General features: G+C 43.1%; 1 protein-coding gene across 1 annotated transcript in view; it reads right to left on the bottom strand.

The window, feature by feature from the left end:
* Positions 1 to 19,683, bottom strand: part of ALDH1A3 (aldehyde dehydrogenase 1 family member A3) — a 37,133-nt gene that overhangs the window by 4,153 nt on the left and 13,297 nt on the right. Inside the window, exons 5-12 of the mRNA XM_064456118.1 lie at positions 18,909 to 18,970; positions 16,048 to 16,176; positions 13,617 to 13,730; positions 10,443 to 10,545; positions 9,213 to 9,397; positions 3,662 to 3,826; positions 1,269 to 1,426; positions 8 to 82 (exon numbers count right to left, since the gene is read on the bottom strand). Of these exons, the coding sequence (XP_064312188.1) occupies positions 8 to 82; positions 1,269 to 1,426; positions 3,662 to 3,826; positions 9,213 to 9,397; positions 10,443 to 10,545; positions 13,617 to 13,730; positions 16,048 to 16,176; positions 18,909 to 18,970 (991 nt within the window). The remainder of the gene's footprint in view (positions 1 to 7; positions 83 to 1,268; positions 1,427 to 3,661; positions 3,827 to 9,212; positions 9,398 to 10,442; positions 10,546 to 13,616; positions 13,731 to 16,047; positions 16,177 to 18,908; positions 18,971 to 19,683) is intronic.

Here is a 19,683-nt window from a genome sequence, read left to right on the forward strand (position 1 = left end):
AACTTACAGTTCTCTGCCATTGCCTGACATTTTAAAGCCACCAAAAGGAGCCTGTGCATAGAGCGCATTGTAACAGTTGATCCTACAATAAAAACATCAATTGTAAAAACATGATTCAATAGCAAGGAGAAGCACAATGATGACAACATCAACAATATGAAAAAGGCTGAAATCTGTCAGTTTTCTCTTTATACAGTTCATTCACTTGAGAAATCAGATTTTAGCAATAAAACCTATTTTGCTACAGAAACAGAAAACATTTGCATGGCAGTCAGCCTGATCTACATCTCACTTCATAGTCTCTAATGGCTAAGTCGTTCATGCTCAAGCTGGAATTTACGCTGTGTTCAGAACCGTGCTTGAAATAAATAGTCCAACCTATTCCCTAGTTAAATGAAGCACATCCTGAAATGAACCTGTTTACTCAGAAACCTGTCTGAACACTCACAAGCAGGCCCCACCATCCACTTCCATGTATAGAAGAAAGTTGGACTGCATTAGACTATTGTGTCGCAGTAACATGAAAGCCCTAGCCCCACTTCTGTAGACACAAAGTAGAAAAAGCTAATATAGATACTTCCTCAGCATTTCAGTAACAGCAAATGACCGAAGAGAGACAGGTAAGGCTTGGTGCTGAAGCACTGCCCCTTCACATATGTGCAGCGCATATATGCTTCAAAGCCCAACATCCCATTTTCGTGTGTTACTCAGAGGCAGATTCTTCTGGCACTAACTCTTGAAATCAGCCCTCTGTATGCATCAAAATCAGACATCAGATTAAATTCCGATCTTTGGGGGGGGGGGGGAAATCAAGATTTTGTCTTTAAAATAATTCTAATATAAAAGAAGAAATCTTATAAGCAAAAAAAAGCTGCTTCTCTTTCTGACAGTGGTGTGGTGCCATCTACTGTCCGTACTGATCTGTGCAGCTAAGACCCCATCTGATGCTACTTAAGAGACCATAGAATTGCTTTTATTCTACATACAGGATTTTGAAAGGCATCATGTCTGGTGGAACTTACAACCCCTACATTTTCAGTTTTCCAGACGAAGAATTACATCGATTGAACGAACAAACAAACAGCCAATTTCTCACCAGAGTCTGGTCCTCACCACCTTATTTTGACAAATGGATGACGCTTCTGAGCAGAAGATCAAGAATTAAGCAGACTACAAATACATCTTACCTCCAGCACTTAAAATCATACATCCCTCTCCCCTCCCAGGGAACAAAATCCCAGCCCACACTCAGGTCCCACACTGCTTACCAGACGGTTCCCGACTGCAACGCGGAAGCTAGCGTTAATGCTCTGTCCAGATTCTTTGTGAACACTGCAGCCGTAAGTCCGTACTCGGTACTGTTCGCTCTTCTTATGACCTCTTCTATACTCTTGAACTTCATGATTGGCTGAACGGGCCCAAAAATCTGCACACATCAATGAAACATTAGTATAGGAGAGCCTTTGCTAATCATGGTAATTTTGAAGTAACCAGAATCAGATGCTTTGTTTGGATACTATGTTTAGAACGTTACATCCTAGCCTTCTAGAAGTCACTGATAAGAGTCTCCTAAAAACTACTGATTAAGCTGACTTCAAAGGAAGCGCAGTGATGTGCTATAGTAGTTAATATGTGCTAAGATCCAACAACTAATGGATCATCTATAACAATCCAGAGAAGCAGAGTTAGATCTGGACAAGTTTCAAATGATTCATCCTTACTCTATTTACGACTCTCCTTTTGAACTCAGAAGTTGAGTGTACTCAAGAAGTAATTAATATATTTAAAGGATTGCAACTTTTCTTCCTTGGTTTTAACTCTGATTTTGTCATTGTATGCGGTTTATTTGCATGCAGTGCATTTACCACCTATGTGTTTGACCACAAACTTGGCTTCCCCAGCTGCCAGTATAAAGGCAGCTGGCATACACAGCATTTCCCACCTTCTGGGATGGAGTCTCTCACCGAGTGCAGTAGCAAAGGTGGGGCCCTTTTCTGCCCTGCATGGTCTTTCAGTACAGTAAATCCCTGCTGAAGGTGAGATACAATCTCACTTGTGCAACCTTGAGGGCCAGGCTAAGCAGTTTGCCTGGCCTTTAGGCTCATACAAGTGCTTCTAAATTTCTTTGGTTTGTGAGATCCAGGTACATAGCTAGAGCCTTGATCCTAGGCAAAGAATGGACGTGCATTTGCAACAAAACTGCAAATGAATGAAACTGGGTACGCTTCATGAATCATGACCTGGGATTTGGAGTCAGTTCATTAAAAAAAGTCCTGTCATGGGATTTTCAGCTCTTATTCCCTCTATTTTTAGAATGTAACTCATGCTGAGACTGACTGATATCTTTCCCAGGTCCCTTAGAGATTCTGTGGCAGATCTGAGACATCTAAACATTTTGCCAGGAGTGAACAGTAAGCAGCCTCATAAAAAGCACTAGGCTAAACTATAAAATACGAGTGCCAGTTAGACTTTGGCAACCACTTATTTTCCGTTGGGGAACATGAGGAAAAGTAGATTAACTTCTATTCCAAAGGAATATCACAGGATCTAATCACATGCAGCTTGTTCAATTTTTCTGTGTATGAATAATGAAAGCCAGAGTATTAGATCTGCACTTTGCTGGCTTCAACCATGTTTTCATATAGGAAAAAAGTGGTCAGCCTCAGGAGATTTCACCATGAGAATGGAATCTGGGATTATTTCACATGCTAAGGCTACTTGAGAAAAGATCTTTGGTGGCAGTGTAGCAGGGCCATTCCTTCCCTCCTCACCAGCTTCAGGTCCCAGAGTTCTTGTCCCACTTTTCTGCAATAAAGCAACTCCTTTTCTACAAAGTAGTGGAGCAAGAACACACATTACAGTGTCCTCCGTCTCTCTGAATCAGCTTGTACCACAGCTGAGCAATTTCAAGTCCACTCAGTAGGAGGTGCATAAGAGCTCACAGCAGGGACAACCATCCGCCTGCATAGAGTGGGAGAGCTTAACTGTGTCTTCAGAAAACCTTCAAATTTCAGGGCACAGAGTACACAGAATTGCTCCAGCCTGCCACTGTTCCAGTTATTTTTACTAAGTTATATATATTCAAAATCAAGGATTCAGACAGAAACCCCTCCATCACCACTATTTCTTATTTGGAAGCAGCATTTATAGCAGCTGTATCTAGGCAAGCCATGTGCTTGTATTTTTCATTCTATCAAGTTCTCCTGATATGAGACCCAAAAGCCTTAGGGTAGTATTATCTACTACATTTTTGTCTGGGCTTGATTTTGTCCAGTGAGTACACCCACAGGACTACTTCCCTTTTGGAAAACCAAACAAAATGGGGGAAAGCAGCAAGGCATTAGAAAGGGCTGGCAAACGAACACCCATTAATTGCACAAAAATTGCTACTAAAACATTTTGACAGTTTCTTTCCTGTTCTGCTCTCCCCCTTCTCCTCTCACAATTCTCCCCCACAGGCACACACACTCCAAATGGAAGCTCACCTTACTGATACTTCATTAATAGAATGGATTTCAGCATTAGGCAGTTGTTAGGACACTAAAATAAGTGAAACTTCTGTTGTCCTCGCAGGTTTTCACTTCAAACCACGACCATACCTCTTTTCTTTCCCTTTTACAGTAGTAAATGCATATAAAGGTTCAGGTGACTTGTACTGTACCTCTTCTTTGGCAATACGCATGTTGTCAGTGACCTCCGAAAACACAGTGGGTTTTATAAACAGGCCTCTGTCTTCAATGGCAAGACCCCCACACTCCAGCTTAGCCCCTTCTTTCTTCCCACTTTCTATCAGCTCCAGGATTTTATCAAACTGTTTTTGGTCAATCTGTCAGACACAAAAGGAAAAGAAACAGACAGCAGTGCCTTTATTATCACTGTTCCAGAGACCAGAATCATGGTACATGGGCCAGGGGCACATTTGCTGGGCACTGTCAAACTGGGTAAGTTTACATCTTGTTCTATGACATGGCAGCCAGGCAATAAACAGGCTGAAAAACAGGATGTGGGCCTAGCCCTGAGCCACAGAACAGAGAAGGTGAAGTTACATGTGATAATTTAATCTTATCTAATAGTTTGCTGCCACATGGAGGGGGTCTCCCACCCTGGATATGCTCTCCCACAGCTCACCTCACTCCAGCTCTGGGACTTACTGACCTTCTCCATGCACTGATTTAGCTCAGGAGAACAGCCCGAGATGGGTTTTGCTGGGCCAGCAAGCTCAGTCAGCTCAGCAAGGGATCTGACCAGCAACAGAATCAGTGCACAGGAAGGTGAATGAAGGTAAACTATTAAGTCAACTTCGCTGTTATGTGCAGCTTCACCTGCAGCTATCTGTCCCCAGCTGGAAGAACCTAGCAAGCTCTGCCTCCATCTCTTTCCACACACAATCATGCAATACAAACAGCCTCAAAGATAGGCCCTATTAGTGGGGTGACTTCAGAACAACTACTGCACTAAAGCCATCAGAATCACCTTTCACAGATCTCAGAGACTAGTACCATCGCAGCATTTTTTGGTTCTCAGGACTGGCAGCCATATCCTCACTTTTAACTACCAACCTAGCCTAACTCCTCCCCACCCATACGTACATATGCATTAATCACAAATAGCGAGTACTGTTCTGTTACTGGCCTTTAAACTAGGGGTTTCAGTAGGGATGGGGAACGGCCAGTCCAGTTACAGGACACTGAGGTCACACAGCTGTGCAGACCTCCACCAAGACTTGGAGGAGACATTGCGTACTCCACAAGCACAGTGGGTCATGTGCTGGGAAGAGGTGCAGAAGCCCACAGAACTTCTGATCAGTACCAGTCCTCCTTTTGTGCGCCACATGCAGCAATGTACTGCAGGTATTGTCAGGTTTCAAACAAACAGATGTGACTATTTGCTTGATACATAATTAAGTGCTGAAACGCCTCATCAGAGCATACTGCAGCTGGTAAAAGACTTATGGAGATGTTTTTAAAAAGTAAAACTAACAAAAAGCTCAACAAATTCATTGAGGTGATTAAGTAAAAGACTCCACCCACCGGTTCAAGGTGCCCTGGCAACCTGGGAGGTTATTCTGAATGCTAGATATCTCCAGATGCTTGTACTGGTTCAATACCCCTCCCTAGGCATCTGTTTTTATTTCAGCAGGGCAGGTTGCCAGTTGGGACTGTTTACATGGAGCGTTCCACACTCGACTCCTCCAGATTACAGACTATATCCTGTCCCTAGTTAATCCTGGCCACATGCAATCCAAGTTTTCATGCTTTTAGACAAATATCAAAGCTTCAGGAGGGTGTCCTTGGGGTACTTCTGGTACACAGCGAAAACAGAGAACAGCACATCTCCTGCCACACAGATGTGTGTATCATATGCACTGTGGACAGCTTGTACTAAGTGCTCATGTTCTCTCATGTGTGAAGACGCTACCCAAGAAAACACTTGACACATGCTACTGCACAAGGAAAAGTGTGCCCTCATGTAGGACACGGAGTGTCACATAGTAAGGAGGCAGGTGTCATACATATTGTCTATTTGTCTGGTTGCTTAGTTGCCAAATGTAAATAATTTGAAAATATCTGCAAGTGCTTTCCATCCTGGCATGTCTGTGATCCAGACCAATCCAGTTCATCCACTTCACAGAAAACAAAACAAGGATATTTATACAGCTGTAACTTGTTGCAAGGCAAACTACAGTTAGATGAAAAGACACTGGGGAAAGAAAACATTTGTAAAAATGACATGCAAGGGTGGAACTGTTTGTCATTGTAACTAGAGCTTGCAAGGCTTGTTTAAATTCTGTCCCCTGCTCCACTATTATTTACAGTTCAAGCATTGACTTCTGTTAAAAACAGATGATCTGCTAGAGCAAATTCTACTACTTGTCCATCTAATTCAAAAGAGAGGAAGGCTTCTAAGGACCACTGCAATGATGGAAATCCGAGAACACCTAAATCTTCATCTTTCTTCATTTAAGCCAAGACTGCAAGGAGCAGTCTTCTTGTTTCCAAACCTAGCATTTGTAAACTTCCCAAATAACACCACAACCATGTCCAACCAACTGTTGGACACGTACTCTTTCTACTTACATATTTTACTTTCATGCTTTAATCCAAAAGTAGACAAATGCCTACAGTCTAAGGAAAATATTCACCAGCTTAAAAATCAAATAATAGGTTCGAGGCTGAAAAACTTTTGGCAGGCAAGTGCCACGAGGCAGCCTTAATGCTTATTCCCTTCCTGTAGACCAGGCCTTATAGTCCACAAATTGCAGTATTTGGGGTTCTACAGTAACAAAACTAGTCCAGTCTTGTTCTAATCTAATGCCTGTTCTAGTCTACCAGGACTTTAGTCTCATCTAATGCAGTCTGCTGTTCACAATTGTATAATGCACTAGTTAACCAGTTTGCCATCTGTGCAGATTTAGTTTATTATTTCCTATGATACAGCTCACAAAACTCCCAAGTTAAAAAATGCCCTTGGTCTGCATTTGAGGTTGGCACTCCACTCAAACAGTCCTGACGACCCCTCAGGTTTCTTGTGGTGTCCTTTGAACTCCAGCCAGCATAGTCAGACACATGTGAGTTTTGGAGAAGTCTCATCAGAAGCATGCCTCATTTCTCTTTAAATTTAATACTGTTTAAATTTGACCCAGTTTTGATCAGAGCAGTGCAGTTTGTATCAGCATAACCCAATACTGCAGCTGGCACAGTCTTTTCCCCACACCCACGCCATGAGCACCATGCCTGTGCAGAGTAATCCACATCACGGAACTGACCTGAGCAAAAACCTTTCTTCCTCACTTCCAAAAAGGCTGGATCAGATCTGAATCAGTCGGTTCCCCAATCTATTTCATAAGTGCAGTGCAATATAGGAGCAAACAGCTGCAGACAGAACCACCTTTCCAGGACTAGCTTGCATCAACTTTTAAGTTCTTGTGGAACAGTATTGGCTGTCACCCTGTGCTGTCCTGCACCAGGTTGTCTCAGCAGCTACTTGGAGCACTATGCTCAGCCATGGTGTGGCTTAGTTTCACAGAGCTCAAAGTCTGGACTGCAGAGGCTCTCCTATTTTAGTCCTTCTGAACCCTCTGTAAGTTGCAGGCCCCGTTATCTGGCTACAAGCACTTGGAGGTGATGTAGGACCAAAAAGATCATGGGCTATAACGACTGCCAGCCTAAAGGCATTCTCCAACTCCTACCCACTGTTGGTTTCTAAGCCGGTGATTGTCCCAGAAAGGGGTCTACACAGTAGCATGCAGCCAGTTTTGTAATGCTGTTGTGTATGTTCACCCTGACCCACAAAGGGGAATGAAAGCAACAACCTGAAGCAACTGAGGCCTGACAGGGAGAGGTGAAGAATTAAAAAAAGATTATTTTTCCTGGTGGTTTTGCCCTTACCCATCAGTTTAAGATAAAAAAACCCCTCACAGCACAGCAGGTTACTTCAGGAAAAGAGGAAAAATTTGATCTGGAAGTTTCACATGTGAACAGTAACTTGTGGGCAGGTGTGAACCTTTGCTACTTTTGGAGGTATTTTAAGCCCTTGTGACACTGCACCGTTTCTCTCTTCTTTAATTTCTGCGTTGCATCTTACAGTGTAGACTCTAGACAGCAAGCAACTATAGCTGCAGAGGAAGTGGTTGTTCCTTTGCCCTGGCAGCCACATGAAAGCTTTGGGATTAACAGTTTCCTCCCACTCTCTCAACACCTTCCCATCCTGGGTTTGACAGTTGCATGCAGAGAAGTTCAGGTGTGTGCGTGGGTGTGCTATCTCTCCCGGCTACAAGCGTAACAGGTAAGCCAGGACAGGGAAAGAGGACAGATGGGCCATATTTGAAATCTGACCAGAAGCTGCTATTCCAACTTACTGTTATCCTTAATTATAGCTCTGTATGCAAAGAGTCTCCCTTAAGCCACAGCAGTGATACCAGAACATGGTGCTCTGCCATAGTGCTCACTGGGAAGTGCTCTGACAGCCTGGCAAGAGCTGGGAACATGGATGAACTGAAATAAGCAGCCCAATTCTACATGTTCTGCTCACTGCAGTGTCTTTCATCCTTTAAAACCACACAGCTACTCCCTACGACTTCAGGGGCTGTTCCCATTAAATCAAAGGTATCTTTAGAGCAGCCAGGTGAACGTGGTCCTTATGGGACTAACTATAAATGCAGCTCACTTACTGCTACTGCTGGATAAGGTTTAAGATGATGTTATTAAAAAAGGAAAAAAAAAAAACACAAAAAAACCCAAGCAAACCTGAAAAGCTGACAGCCCTTAAGAGAAGGTAAGAGCAGACCTTGAAACAGTTTGAGGGTCAGCTCATCTCTGCTGAAGCAAGTTCCAACATGGGATTATTTTCCTAAGACTGCTGAGCAGTTTGAAATCTCTTTCTAAGCAAGTTACAGGTAGATGCGGCCCCAGCATGAACAGGGGATGAGGTTTTGCCATGCATGCATCCTGTGTAAATGGGCCTAGATTCAGGTAAAGGGAGGCAGATGTCCCCCCAGTCATTCCTTCTCTGAGGGATCCTAGATTAGCATCAAGGAAGCAAAGCTCAAAGTGCAGTACTGAGAACAGGAGGCCTAGGCCATAGATTTCTGGGATTCCCCCTTTATTTTTCATAGCAAACAGTGGCCCCATTAGTAGATCTGTCCTGAGGAACATCTTCCTCCAGAGTGCTCCACCACAGCTCAGATTGCTGTGGAAGGAAAAATATGAGGAAAGCTCCGGAAGCATTGACAAGGCTGGTCGTGACAGCAGCTTGGCATGATTCTTCCTCCTAATTCAGCTGTAACGAATCCAAAGGATTAGAAATGGGGCAGAGGGAAAGTGGGGACTCAGGAGTCCCTGGGCTCTAACTGCTTGTCATCACCAACAGAGCCAAGCAGCTGAATGGCCGTTTCTGCAGCTGCACTCTTCTGTGCATTGTTATTGCTCACTTCAACATGCTTTGTATTACTGTACCAGGGAGACGGCCCCTTCCATAAAGCTGGATAAGAAGTGAATTAAATACATTTGTGTTTAAAAAAATTACAACATAACATTTCAACAGTTATGATTAATTGGTATTTAAAATAGAGAGAAAAATAAAGCCATGATATATTACTCACCCCTCGGCGCTTCTGCTGGGACCATATTCACAAGGATAATATTTATACAAGGAAAATTAAGCAAAAACACAACCCCAAACCAAACAACAACTGTTCTCAGGCACACAGTTACCTGGGGCCCTTGTTCAGTTCTGGCATCAAAGGGGTCTCCAACAAGTCGCTTCTTGGCATACTCCACGCTGCGCTTGACAAACTCCGGATATATCTGCTCCTCCACGAACACTCGCGAGGCCGCCGTGCAGCACTGCCCTTGATTGAAGAACACGCCTTGATGGGCACATTCCACTGCCAAGTCCACTGCAACACGGCCCAGGAGGGAAAAGCGTTACCACATGCACAGTTTCAACCTCCCAGTGTTTCCAGACTTGTTTTTTCCTTTCTCTTTTGAAAGTCTCCTTAAAAAATGCTGACAATTGTCCACACCCATTGAAGGCACTCACAGGGCCTCATACTGCCCCCAAACCAGATCTCTTATAATTTCCACTCCTCTTCCTGCCTTTTGTCTCCAGGTCTAGTTTGCCACAGCTCCTGATACTTTCTTCCACAAGGACTCACTGTGGGCAGCAACCAGCTTTTCTTGCTGTGGGAATTCAGATGTGCATTCCTAGATACATGCACTGGCTCCTGAAGACTAGTTTCAGTAGTGATTGTTTAGAAGGCAGCATGCCCTTCTGTTGTCCAGCCAGCTCAGACTGGGTCCTTGCAATGCTCACTGTTAGCAGATGGCACAAATACCTCTGGCTTTCAACCTCCTCTGTGCGGTGCAGGAGAGTGGAAAGTATTTTCCCCAAGCCAAATAGGATTTTCCAACCACTTTGGTGGTCACAAGTTACACATATCTCCTAGCGCTACTGGATAATGCAACAAAGTCACGATAGAACATGTGAAATGAGTCCCGCAGATCCCTGGGACAGAGCTGAAGGCTGGATTAGATCAGGTCCTACAAAACCCTCCTATCATAGGAGTGCCTGCAGAAAGGCTGCATTTTAGAAAACTGCTTTCCCCACTGCTTGGCACAGGCTCTGCAGTACTGCCAACCAGAAAGGAGGCACCACAACAGCAGAAATGCACAAATGCAAGATTTGTCTGCAACTGCAGCCATCTCCAGGGAAGGCAGCAGTATAATGGTCTGCTCATTTGCCATGGGAATGGTCCCTGAGCTAGGCAAGAGCTCCAGTGAAAGAGAAGTGCGTTCTGCTCTTGGACAGGGGTTTCCTACAGCCTTTGGGGTGGATACAGTGGCAAACACCAGCCCTACTAGCTGCCAAAGGACAGCAGAGGCACAGCAAAACACCACACTCCCAGCATCTTACAGCAAATAAACACAGCAGCCAATACTTACAGTCTGCATCTGCACACACAATGCAGGGGTTTTTCCCTCCAAGCTCTAATGTCACCCTTTTGAGGTTGCTTTTAGAAGCAGCTTCCTTGATCAGTTTTCCAACCTGCAGCATTGAGACACAAAGAGGACATGAGCTGTTTCCTCTGAAAGTCTTAACTCAGCATGTCAAATATGATGCTAACACAAGTAAAAGAGCCTGGTGGGTAGCTGAATCAGGTAGAACTCAGGGATAACATTCTTAAGTTATTTGAGTTTCCGACTGCTGTGATGTGTTGGGTCAAAAACAGCCGCAGAATTAATGTCCGTTTTAGGCAGATCTGAAAGCTGGGTTCTGTGAGAGCACTACAGGAACTGTATCCTGAAGTTATCTGCTACCCAGAGCTGCAGAACAAGGCATTTCCCACCCAGCGCAAGCCAGTGAGCAGAACTGGCAATGGGGCTCCAAGGTTTAGTTTTACTTTTAAAAATAGGGAGTTCAACTTCTTAGAGCAGAACTTGCCAAGGCAATGATAACTCACCATTCCTATCTGTTACCACTCCCGTACCAGAAAGCCATGTAGAGATTTTGACATTTAGGAGAAAACTACTTCTTTCTGACAGTTCAGGGTGAGCTGCTCCACACACAAGAGTAGCTGAGTCATGTTCCTTCCAAGTGAATACCTGACGATGTCAACAAACTATCTAGCTCTGCTGTGGCACTTCCTGCCCAGGAACCTGCTCTGACCATCTGGTGGATTTTATCTGGCCACCCTGTCCTGAAGGGAGAGATTTACTCTGCTTCCAGAATTTAACCAAAGTCATGTCAAACTAAGGCTTCTTCCCACCCCGCCCCCACCCCAAAAAAATTGTTTCATATCAAAGGTTTTCCCCAAATTCTGACTAGGATATTTCTTTTTTATACCAGTAACACCAAAACAGCATTTTCTCTTTCTGTTTTAAAGAATAGAATTCCTCACAAGAAGAGCATAGATCAAGCATTGGAATAGTTTAGTAATCTAATTTTGTTAGAAACACTGTCAGTTAAAACTATTTGGAAGCTTCAATTGTTAAGGCAGTTTCTTTCGTTTAAGCGTGACCTTATATTTGAATTTCTTCATTTTGTATCTGGCTTTCTTATATTTTACCTTTGCACATCACAATCTTGACTTCATTTCTGCTTAAAAACACTGTTGCACTGGAGCAGAGCTGTAAGCAAGGAAAGCATGGGGCAGCTGGCTGGCAGTTATAGGTCTGGACTTCTCATGGGCTGCCTTTGTAACTCAAGGAAGACTCCTGAACCTAGCAATGCAGATCATCTAGTCACTCAGCAGCCTAGTCCTAGGGACAGCAGAAATAAGTGATGCATCCTGCTGTAGATACACATAGCTTTGCAAGAAGCATTACTACAAGCTAGCTGGCTGAAAAGGAGTAAGTTAATAAACTAAGGAAAAGCAAGAAATCTGGATGAGAAAATTCTTGTGGAGTTTAAGATTAGTATTTCCAGGCTGGCCCTGAGCCCAAGCTGGGGCTTAAAAACTAAGTCAAAATGTATTTTGAATTAGCTTCACTTCCTGGCTCAGAAACAGTAGCATTATGCTGCAAATACCACAGAGATGCAGCTGAACTCACAGATGGGTGGAGGGGGAAGAAAACACTTCTAAATTACACATGCATTAGCAAAGAATCTGTCTCCCTCAGTGTTTCCTGCACACCCATGGATTAGGAAGACAAGCACAGCATCTATAGGAGTTTTTTGCCTACAGGCTCCAGCAGCTGAGATTTTCCTTCTGCACCTAATCCACTGGATACTCCTTTTTCATTAAAAACCCAAACAGACCCATGTGGACTGGATGAGTCTATAAGCTCTATTGTTTTCTTGCAGCCAGCATCTAATCTGGGCTAAAAATTTCTGATCTAGGATTTGGAGAGAATTATGTATCTGGGTGAACTATCAAGAGAGTAAAAGCTCATTGTGAACTTTTACTTTATTGCGTTTGTGTTTGTTCCCATGATCCCTATACAGAAACTAAGGCTTAAAACATCTTTGCTTATGGGATAAGAAAGCAGTTAGCATGTACACAAAGCCACTAGATGGTACTGTTGTTAAATGCAGCAGCTTTTGAGTGTTTAGTAAGTCACCTTTACCGACCAAGAATACCATTCAAGGTAATTTGTCATCATCACGCAATTAGATGACACTCTGCAATTGTGAAGATAGACATGAGAATAGATGAATATGGCAAATGCTCAGCAAGAATAACATTACCCAAGGAAATAAAAGAGAAGAGACTGTATTTGCCTCAACTGTACCCATTGGCATCAGCATTTCCGTTCTTTGGACACAGCCCCTCTTCAGGGGGTGCGTATATATTGCAAGAAAAGTCTAAAGCAGTGAGTGGAAAAACATTCACATTTCTAAGCAAGCTTTTGGTTGAGAACTTGCAGCAGTGATTACTAGAGACAAATCTGTTTGCATGCCACAGCTGCGTTCAATTCCGTGGACTAGGCTGAGCCATGTGCTCCTTTCCCCTGTGTAGGTACAGAAAGGGATGGCTGTAGGTGTCTGATAGTGCAGAGGTCTCACTTCCACCCCTCTCCTAAGCAAGGCAGCCATAGCTATTTACAGGAAAAAACTGAATAGAAGGTGCTTTACTGTGGAGGTCTCAAAAGAAGCTCAAATGTTAATCCCATCCATGTCAGCAGAGGAAGCCTTGGGCACGCAGCCACGTTTTTACTTAAGTCCTCGTTCCTCAGAAGTAACTAAAGCCGAAGAAAAATTGTTCAGGACTCTGACTGACAGGTTTTCCAGTTGCACATGCTTACAGGGCAGGACTGGCAGGCAAACTAGCCCAGAAACTCCATCAGATCAATGACATGTTGTTAAGTCACTCACTGCCAGACTCTCCTCTATAGCGTCTTACCTTATGTCAGAACATCTACTACTGACAGTTTTACAGAATTGTGGCAGTTTGGCAAAACCCAGCTTACAGAGATATGGGATTATCACAGGCACAAGGACCTGAATTAGACAAATCCCAGACACTTCCGAGACACCGTGTCCCATGGAACATGATGGAAAATGGTGTTGGCAATACAGAAGTCACCGACATTTCATTGGTCCAGTGTTAAGTGGATGGAAGTTTTAGAGAATACATAGAGGTACAGCAGGTGTTTTATGAGAAATCCATCACCTACCTTTGTTGATCCAGTAAAAGCAATTTTATCAATGCTGTGATGGGTAGAAATAGCAGCTCCAGCTGTGGGGCCGTAGCCTGGCACAATGTTCACCACACCTGGAGGGAAACCCACCTAAAACAGAGGTTTAATACAGCTTTGTAAAGAGAGATTTTGAACACGCTGGAGCTGACCTGCACTCCTAAGAGCTGCAGTTCAGTTGTCAGGAAGCTTAAATTAGCTGCACTCTATTCCTTGCAATTAAAAATTGCAAGTTGCAGACAAGGAGCCCATAACCAGATACATCACTGTTTTCCAGACTTTCCAGTAACATGGCTGCGTGCTACCAGCTGGAGTAGACGTGGGTGAAAGTAACAGCCATACTTAGGAAATGCCAAGTTTCAGTAAGAATTCTTGGAGAAGTCCCAGTTTCAAGTCAAAAGAGAGTGAGTCTTTTGGCCAAACTTGGCCCCCAGCTACTACTGTGCAGCTGGAGCCAAGGGGTAACTGAATGAAAGTTTGTTTTGAACAAAGGTTGACATTTGTGGTTCTTCAGGGGCCAGAGGGATTAAGAAGTCAGTAAAACCTCACTAGATGATGGGGCTAATAAAACAGGAATACAAGAGCAGATGGTAACAGACTTATGCCAGTTTCCACCACATTTACAACCTAGTTTAGCCAACTAGCAATTTTGCCAAAAGAGACAAATGGCAAAACTTTAGGTGAAATTCCAGTGCGAGGAGAAGTGCGGGACTTACTGGTCTGTTTTTACTTCCTGAAACAAGAGTTTCCAGGGTTATGCTCTTCTAGGCTAGCCCTCCCCTACTACCGATTGCACAAGGTTGTTTTCCCTGCATTTTGTAACAATGGAATTGCAGGATATTAAGTGTTCACTTCATTTCTTGTGGCTTTTTAACATAAAATCTCAATAAATGCAGTTGCTCCTTCCTAATACAGACAAAATGAAGTAACTGCTCATGTACCTTGCAAAAAATTATCTTCAGAAGTTGTGGTTTGTTTTTTTTTTTTAATAAATCGGAAGGGCAGTCTGATTTCTTCTATGGATGTGACAATGATAAAAGTGAGTTTAACAGAGTTTGCATCTTGGCTAATGAGTTTTCAAAAAAATACTGCATGTCATACTGTGCAAGTAATGGTGTTTGGAGTCAGCAGCAAAGCCACAAGGAAGCAAAAAACTGGTTCAGGTCACGCTGAGCCAAAATGGGTTTTTTCTGTTTTTCAGCAAAAATGAAAGCAAAAATATTTTGGTTGGCCTGAAATTATTTCATTGAACCTAACACATAGCTTTGCTTGTGTGTTAACATCTTCTGCATCCTTTTAAAGATGAAAAAAAACCCAAACAAAAAAAAACCCTTATTCTTCTGAAAAACTGCAAAGAATTTAGCTAATTTTGGGTGGAGAAAGGAGCATCTTCAAATAAAATTATTCTGCTCTAATTACACTTCTGCCTTGAAGGGAAACTGTGAGAAACAGGCAGCTTAGAATTTCAGCTAGAAAAATTAATTTCATCAGAATTGAATGGCTTTTTGGGGTGAATGCTACACCTGTGTTTGGGGAGCTGTACGTCAAAGTGAAAAAAGCAGTGGTATGGCAGGGCTGACTAGAAGTCATGAAAACTGCACCCTATGCTCACTCATCTTGTGTAACCTTATTAAGTCAGTTAACTGCAGGAGATACTCAACTAGTAGTATTTTTGCACTGCCTTTCCTGATAGAGGAGCCCTAAGTGTCAATTATTAAGGTATCCTATTTTCTCCCAGGCTAAGCCAAGAGAATTGCTTTCCTGACAATTAGTCACATACATAGATATAGGAAGCCAATGTACCGACCAGTCCTGGAAGGTACTGTGCACCTCCCACCACCTCTGTATGATTAGTAGTTCTGAGGACACCTGAGATCCTCCCTGGCAAGCCCTAAACCAACATTTTGAAATCCTAACCTATGATCTTGCCTTTATGTCAGTATTGAGTTGGCTGTAAAGGCCAGACATAGCTGAATTGTTCTACAAACCACAGAAATTATAAAGAATTGTTTCCCATGGCACTCTGTCTTGGTTGAATTATCCCACTTAAAAATGGTAAAAGCCCAACGCTGCTGTCTAATCACACTCTTTTTTGTCCCATTGTCTAATAAAACCGAGCTGCAGTCTTTCCCTCATTTGGGAAAAGGGAAGACAAGGCAGAGGAATAAAAGGACCATTTTTTTCCCCTCTGTTGCTTCCTGATAAAAAAACCCTACAGGTTTTGTGATCTTTGCTACCTCCCAGCTAGCCACTGCCAGTCATGAGGGCCTTTGTAAGAAGAGACTGACGCTTTCCTCTGTGAGGCTTTAACATCTTTAAAACCTAAGAACCTACACAGCCAATTCAAAACACAGTCTTGCTTATGACCTTAAAAGAGCAGTACCTAGATGGGATGTTCACATTTCCTTACCTCCTTGATCAGCGAGCCAATGTACAGCGACGTGAGAGGAGTTTGTTCAGCTGGCTTAATAACCAAAGTGTTTCCACAGCACAGCGCTGGTGCCATCTTCCAAACAAGCATTAGCAACGGGAAGTTCCACTGCAAAAACACAAGGCTGGTCAGATCAGCCCAGCACAGTCACCTACTCACTTCCACGCAGCATTTCCCCCACCTTCGCACAGCTGAGGGAGAAAGAAGCAACTGGGAGGACAGCCACAAAGAGAAGCAGCTCCTCACAATACTGCATTCGCCTGGGCTATGGAGTATAACTTCCTTGGTTTCCCCAAATATTGCCGGTGTCCTCAAGCTAATCCTGTAAGTTGGACAAAGCTCTGCACGGTGCGACCTCATTCTTTGCAGGAGTTTGATCTACTTTGTATAGGATTTTGGATGTTCACAGAAATTGTTGGAGGCAGTGGCCTGATGCATCACTTTTGTACAGCGCCCTTAGGTGGGGTAAGTGCAGGGTGCAACTGCTCATTGAAAAAACCTCATTTTTCTGTGTTAGGTATTAGCTGAGTCGTTTGAAGTTATACAATATCATTCGATTCTGGGTTTAAAACTAGGAAACTGCAGTGGGTTGTTCAGTCATGGAAATCCAGGGGAGGTCTTATACTCCCTTCAAATTGTAAATTGCTCCTTTCCAATTAGTTTTCTTATTTGGAATTAGGAACCAGTCCACATCAGTTTCCTCTGTGCTAATCTCTTTCATGGTTATGTGTATTTGTAGATCTTGGAGCCTAAGCAAGAAGTGGAAAAATCTAGCTCAGACTGAATCTCAGAAAGGTCATTTGGCAGCAGAAAGGATTTCTTCATTAAAAATAATTAATGGTGCTTTAGGGATGATGGAAGCAAGCCAACAGTTAGGGGACTTCTTGTCAAGACTCAAGCCAAGGGCCTTCAGCTATCAACAAAGAAGCCAAATATGCTAGGAATCCACAAATTCACACTTACAAATAAATTAGCAGTGTAGCTTTTAAGAGATGAGTTCTAGTCTAACCCAGAAGCTATGAGACAAAGCAGAATTTAGTCTAATGAGCTATTCTTTGACTTGCCTCTCCCTCTTTCCCAGACGTGTTTCATTTTGGTGATCTTCTCCAATGGCCACATCCCATGATTTGCCCATTTGTCTTTTCCTCCTAAGCCTCTTGAAGGCCTGACTTTGCAGCTTGAGCCATCCACACCTACACAACTTTTCTACACTTCCAGAGCATGACATAACTCCATTAGGAGTTTTCCATTGCAGAACGGCTGGTGAAAGTAACAGTAAAGGACTCCAGGGCTGCCTCATGACATCACCTTGGGATAAAGTTCAGTCATATGCTGCACTTTCTAAGAACTTCCCTTGCTAAGTAAGTTGGTTCAGATATAGTCCAGCCACAGGAAAAAGAGAGGTTTGTTAATTGGTCTAGGAAGACATATGCAGAATAGTGACAGAATCTCTTTAAATCAAGTGGGAATATACAGACTCAGACTTTTGGTGTTAGCGATCAAACTGGGATAAAAAAATTGAAGGGGATTTGTTCTAAATGAACTGAAGACAGATGTGGTTTTGTTGACCCCAACCATCCTTTTCACAAAGAGTGTTGAACAGAGTCAAATTTTGTTCTGTACTTTGTATTGCATTTATTGCTGATGTAGGGTCAACCTGAAATATTAGAAGTCCCACTATGTCCCCTTACAGCGGCCCTCCAAAGCAGCCTACATGTAGGCTTTTAAAGGGGTAGTTTCCAAAAAGCATTGCCGAGTGCCAAGGGTGGCTGAAGTGTCAGAAGACGATACCTTTTCATTGGTGATCAACACGAGGAACCTGATGTTTTGATCCTAAGTCACAAATTCTAGTTGCTCTCAAGCAGTAACACTGCTTGTTCAGCCAGGAAAGCTGTGCAGAGGTCATCAAGCCAAATATCTGATTACTAGTACCGATCATCTCCCACTTTGCCTGACCCTGCCACTGCTAAATAGACCGCACCATCTTATCACTAGGGATATAAGCTCAGTCCTGCTGAAGGAAAAGCAAAAATTTCCCCAGATGTCTTTGGGAACTTTGCCCAGACCTGGTATTCCCAGGGTCCAGCAAATCCAATACCCTGTATGCATTTCTTTCAGTCTCTCCTATAACCTTATCCCAATGACCAAAGTCGTCCATGGACTCTTATTGATCCAAGTATCCAAACAGAGAATCTTGGCATATCACCATTTGCCTCATGGCTTGTAGGATACCACGTTCAAAGTGTTTTACAACCAGACAAGAACAAACTATGTCTCCCATGTAGATGTAACGTCTTCCTGGCTGTCTGTTTAAACAGAGCAAGCAACACATACTAAAACTGGAGGTATTCCAAGAACTAGCCACACTGTCCCCCCAGCAGAGGATGAAACCTCAAGGAAAAGAAAACTCTATTCAGTGAGATTTAATCACAGAAAGCTCCAAGAACAGCCAGGGTTATTAATAATGGATATGATTTAAAACTCAAAACTATGCATCGGCACTAGGCAGCAAAAAGCTAACACATGTAATGACAAGATGGTTGTCCCAACAGAGCAAGAGTCAGAGAGCTCTGACTGGTCTCTGGTGACTGGTGTCAGCCTTAGAGAGGAACAGAGCATCTGATTAGGAGACCCACCCTTCCACTGCAGAGGACTTTGTGTTGCCAAGAGCAATTGGCATGGGGGTAAAACAAGACACTACATCAGGCAACTGAGATGGGAGTTCCTTACAGAACAGCTGTACTTAACTAGGAAGCAAATGGCTGCAGCATTAGATGGGGAGTGCACATATACTTCTTCCAGTTTTAAGGGAGATGCAGAGCACCATCACTGCTACTTACTGGAGTTATAGCTCCACAGACACCCATTGGTTCGTGCCTGGTGAAACAGACAAAATTTTCGTCTGCAAGACAAAATAAGGGAAGACAAAACAGTCAAAATCCTTGCTTCTGCAAAAAAAGCGTAAGACGACTTCAGACTAACAAGTCGGGGACAGAACTGAAACCATTTTAGACAAAGAACCCTATATCTGTTCATCTTAACTCATGCCTCTAGGGCACCCCAGGCAGATGGAGATCTGTTTGAGAACAGGTCTTGTACTAGCTCAAAAACCAAACACTGCTCACGTTTGCAGTAGAGCCTTTTTACAACCCAGGGTTCAATTTCTTCTGTGATCTCCCTGTGTGGAGACTAAGGTGGAGGATAACTCCCTACCACGCTGAAAAGCAAGCACAAATTTCATTCAGATTGTGTCTCACTGAAAGAAGCAAAGCACTTTTTTTCCCTGAGGGGGATAGTTTTTAAACTGATTTTGTACAGGAATCATATTCAGTGTAACAGGAATTGCAATTCTGGTAAGAAATCACAAAAAGGTGAAAATCTGGGAGTAAAGTAATACCATTCCTCTTAAAATACTGCTATCACTCTTTCAAAGAGAAAGCAGGAAGGATATTTTCCTTACAAATTCATTCTTGCCAAAAACCTAGTTTCATTGGGAAGATCTGATGGAAAACATGAGCGTTTCTAATTACAGTTTTTGGAAGTGGTCTCAAATCATGACCAACGAGCAATGTCCAGGCAAGCAAAGCTTCATGTTACTCTGAATGAGGGTGACAG

This window comes from Phalacrocorax carbo, chromosome 7 (assembly GCF_963921805.1).
Source record: "Phalacrocorax carbo chromosome 7, bPhaCar2.1, whole genome shotgun sequence".
Taxonomy (NCBI): Eukaryota; Metazoa; Chordata; class Aves; order Suliformes; family Phalacrocoracidae; genus Phalacrocorax; species Phalacrocorax carbo.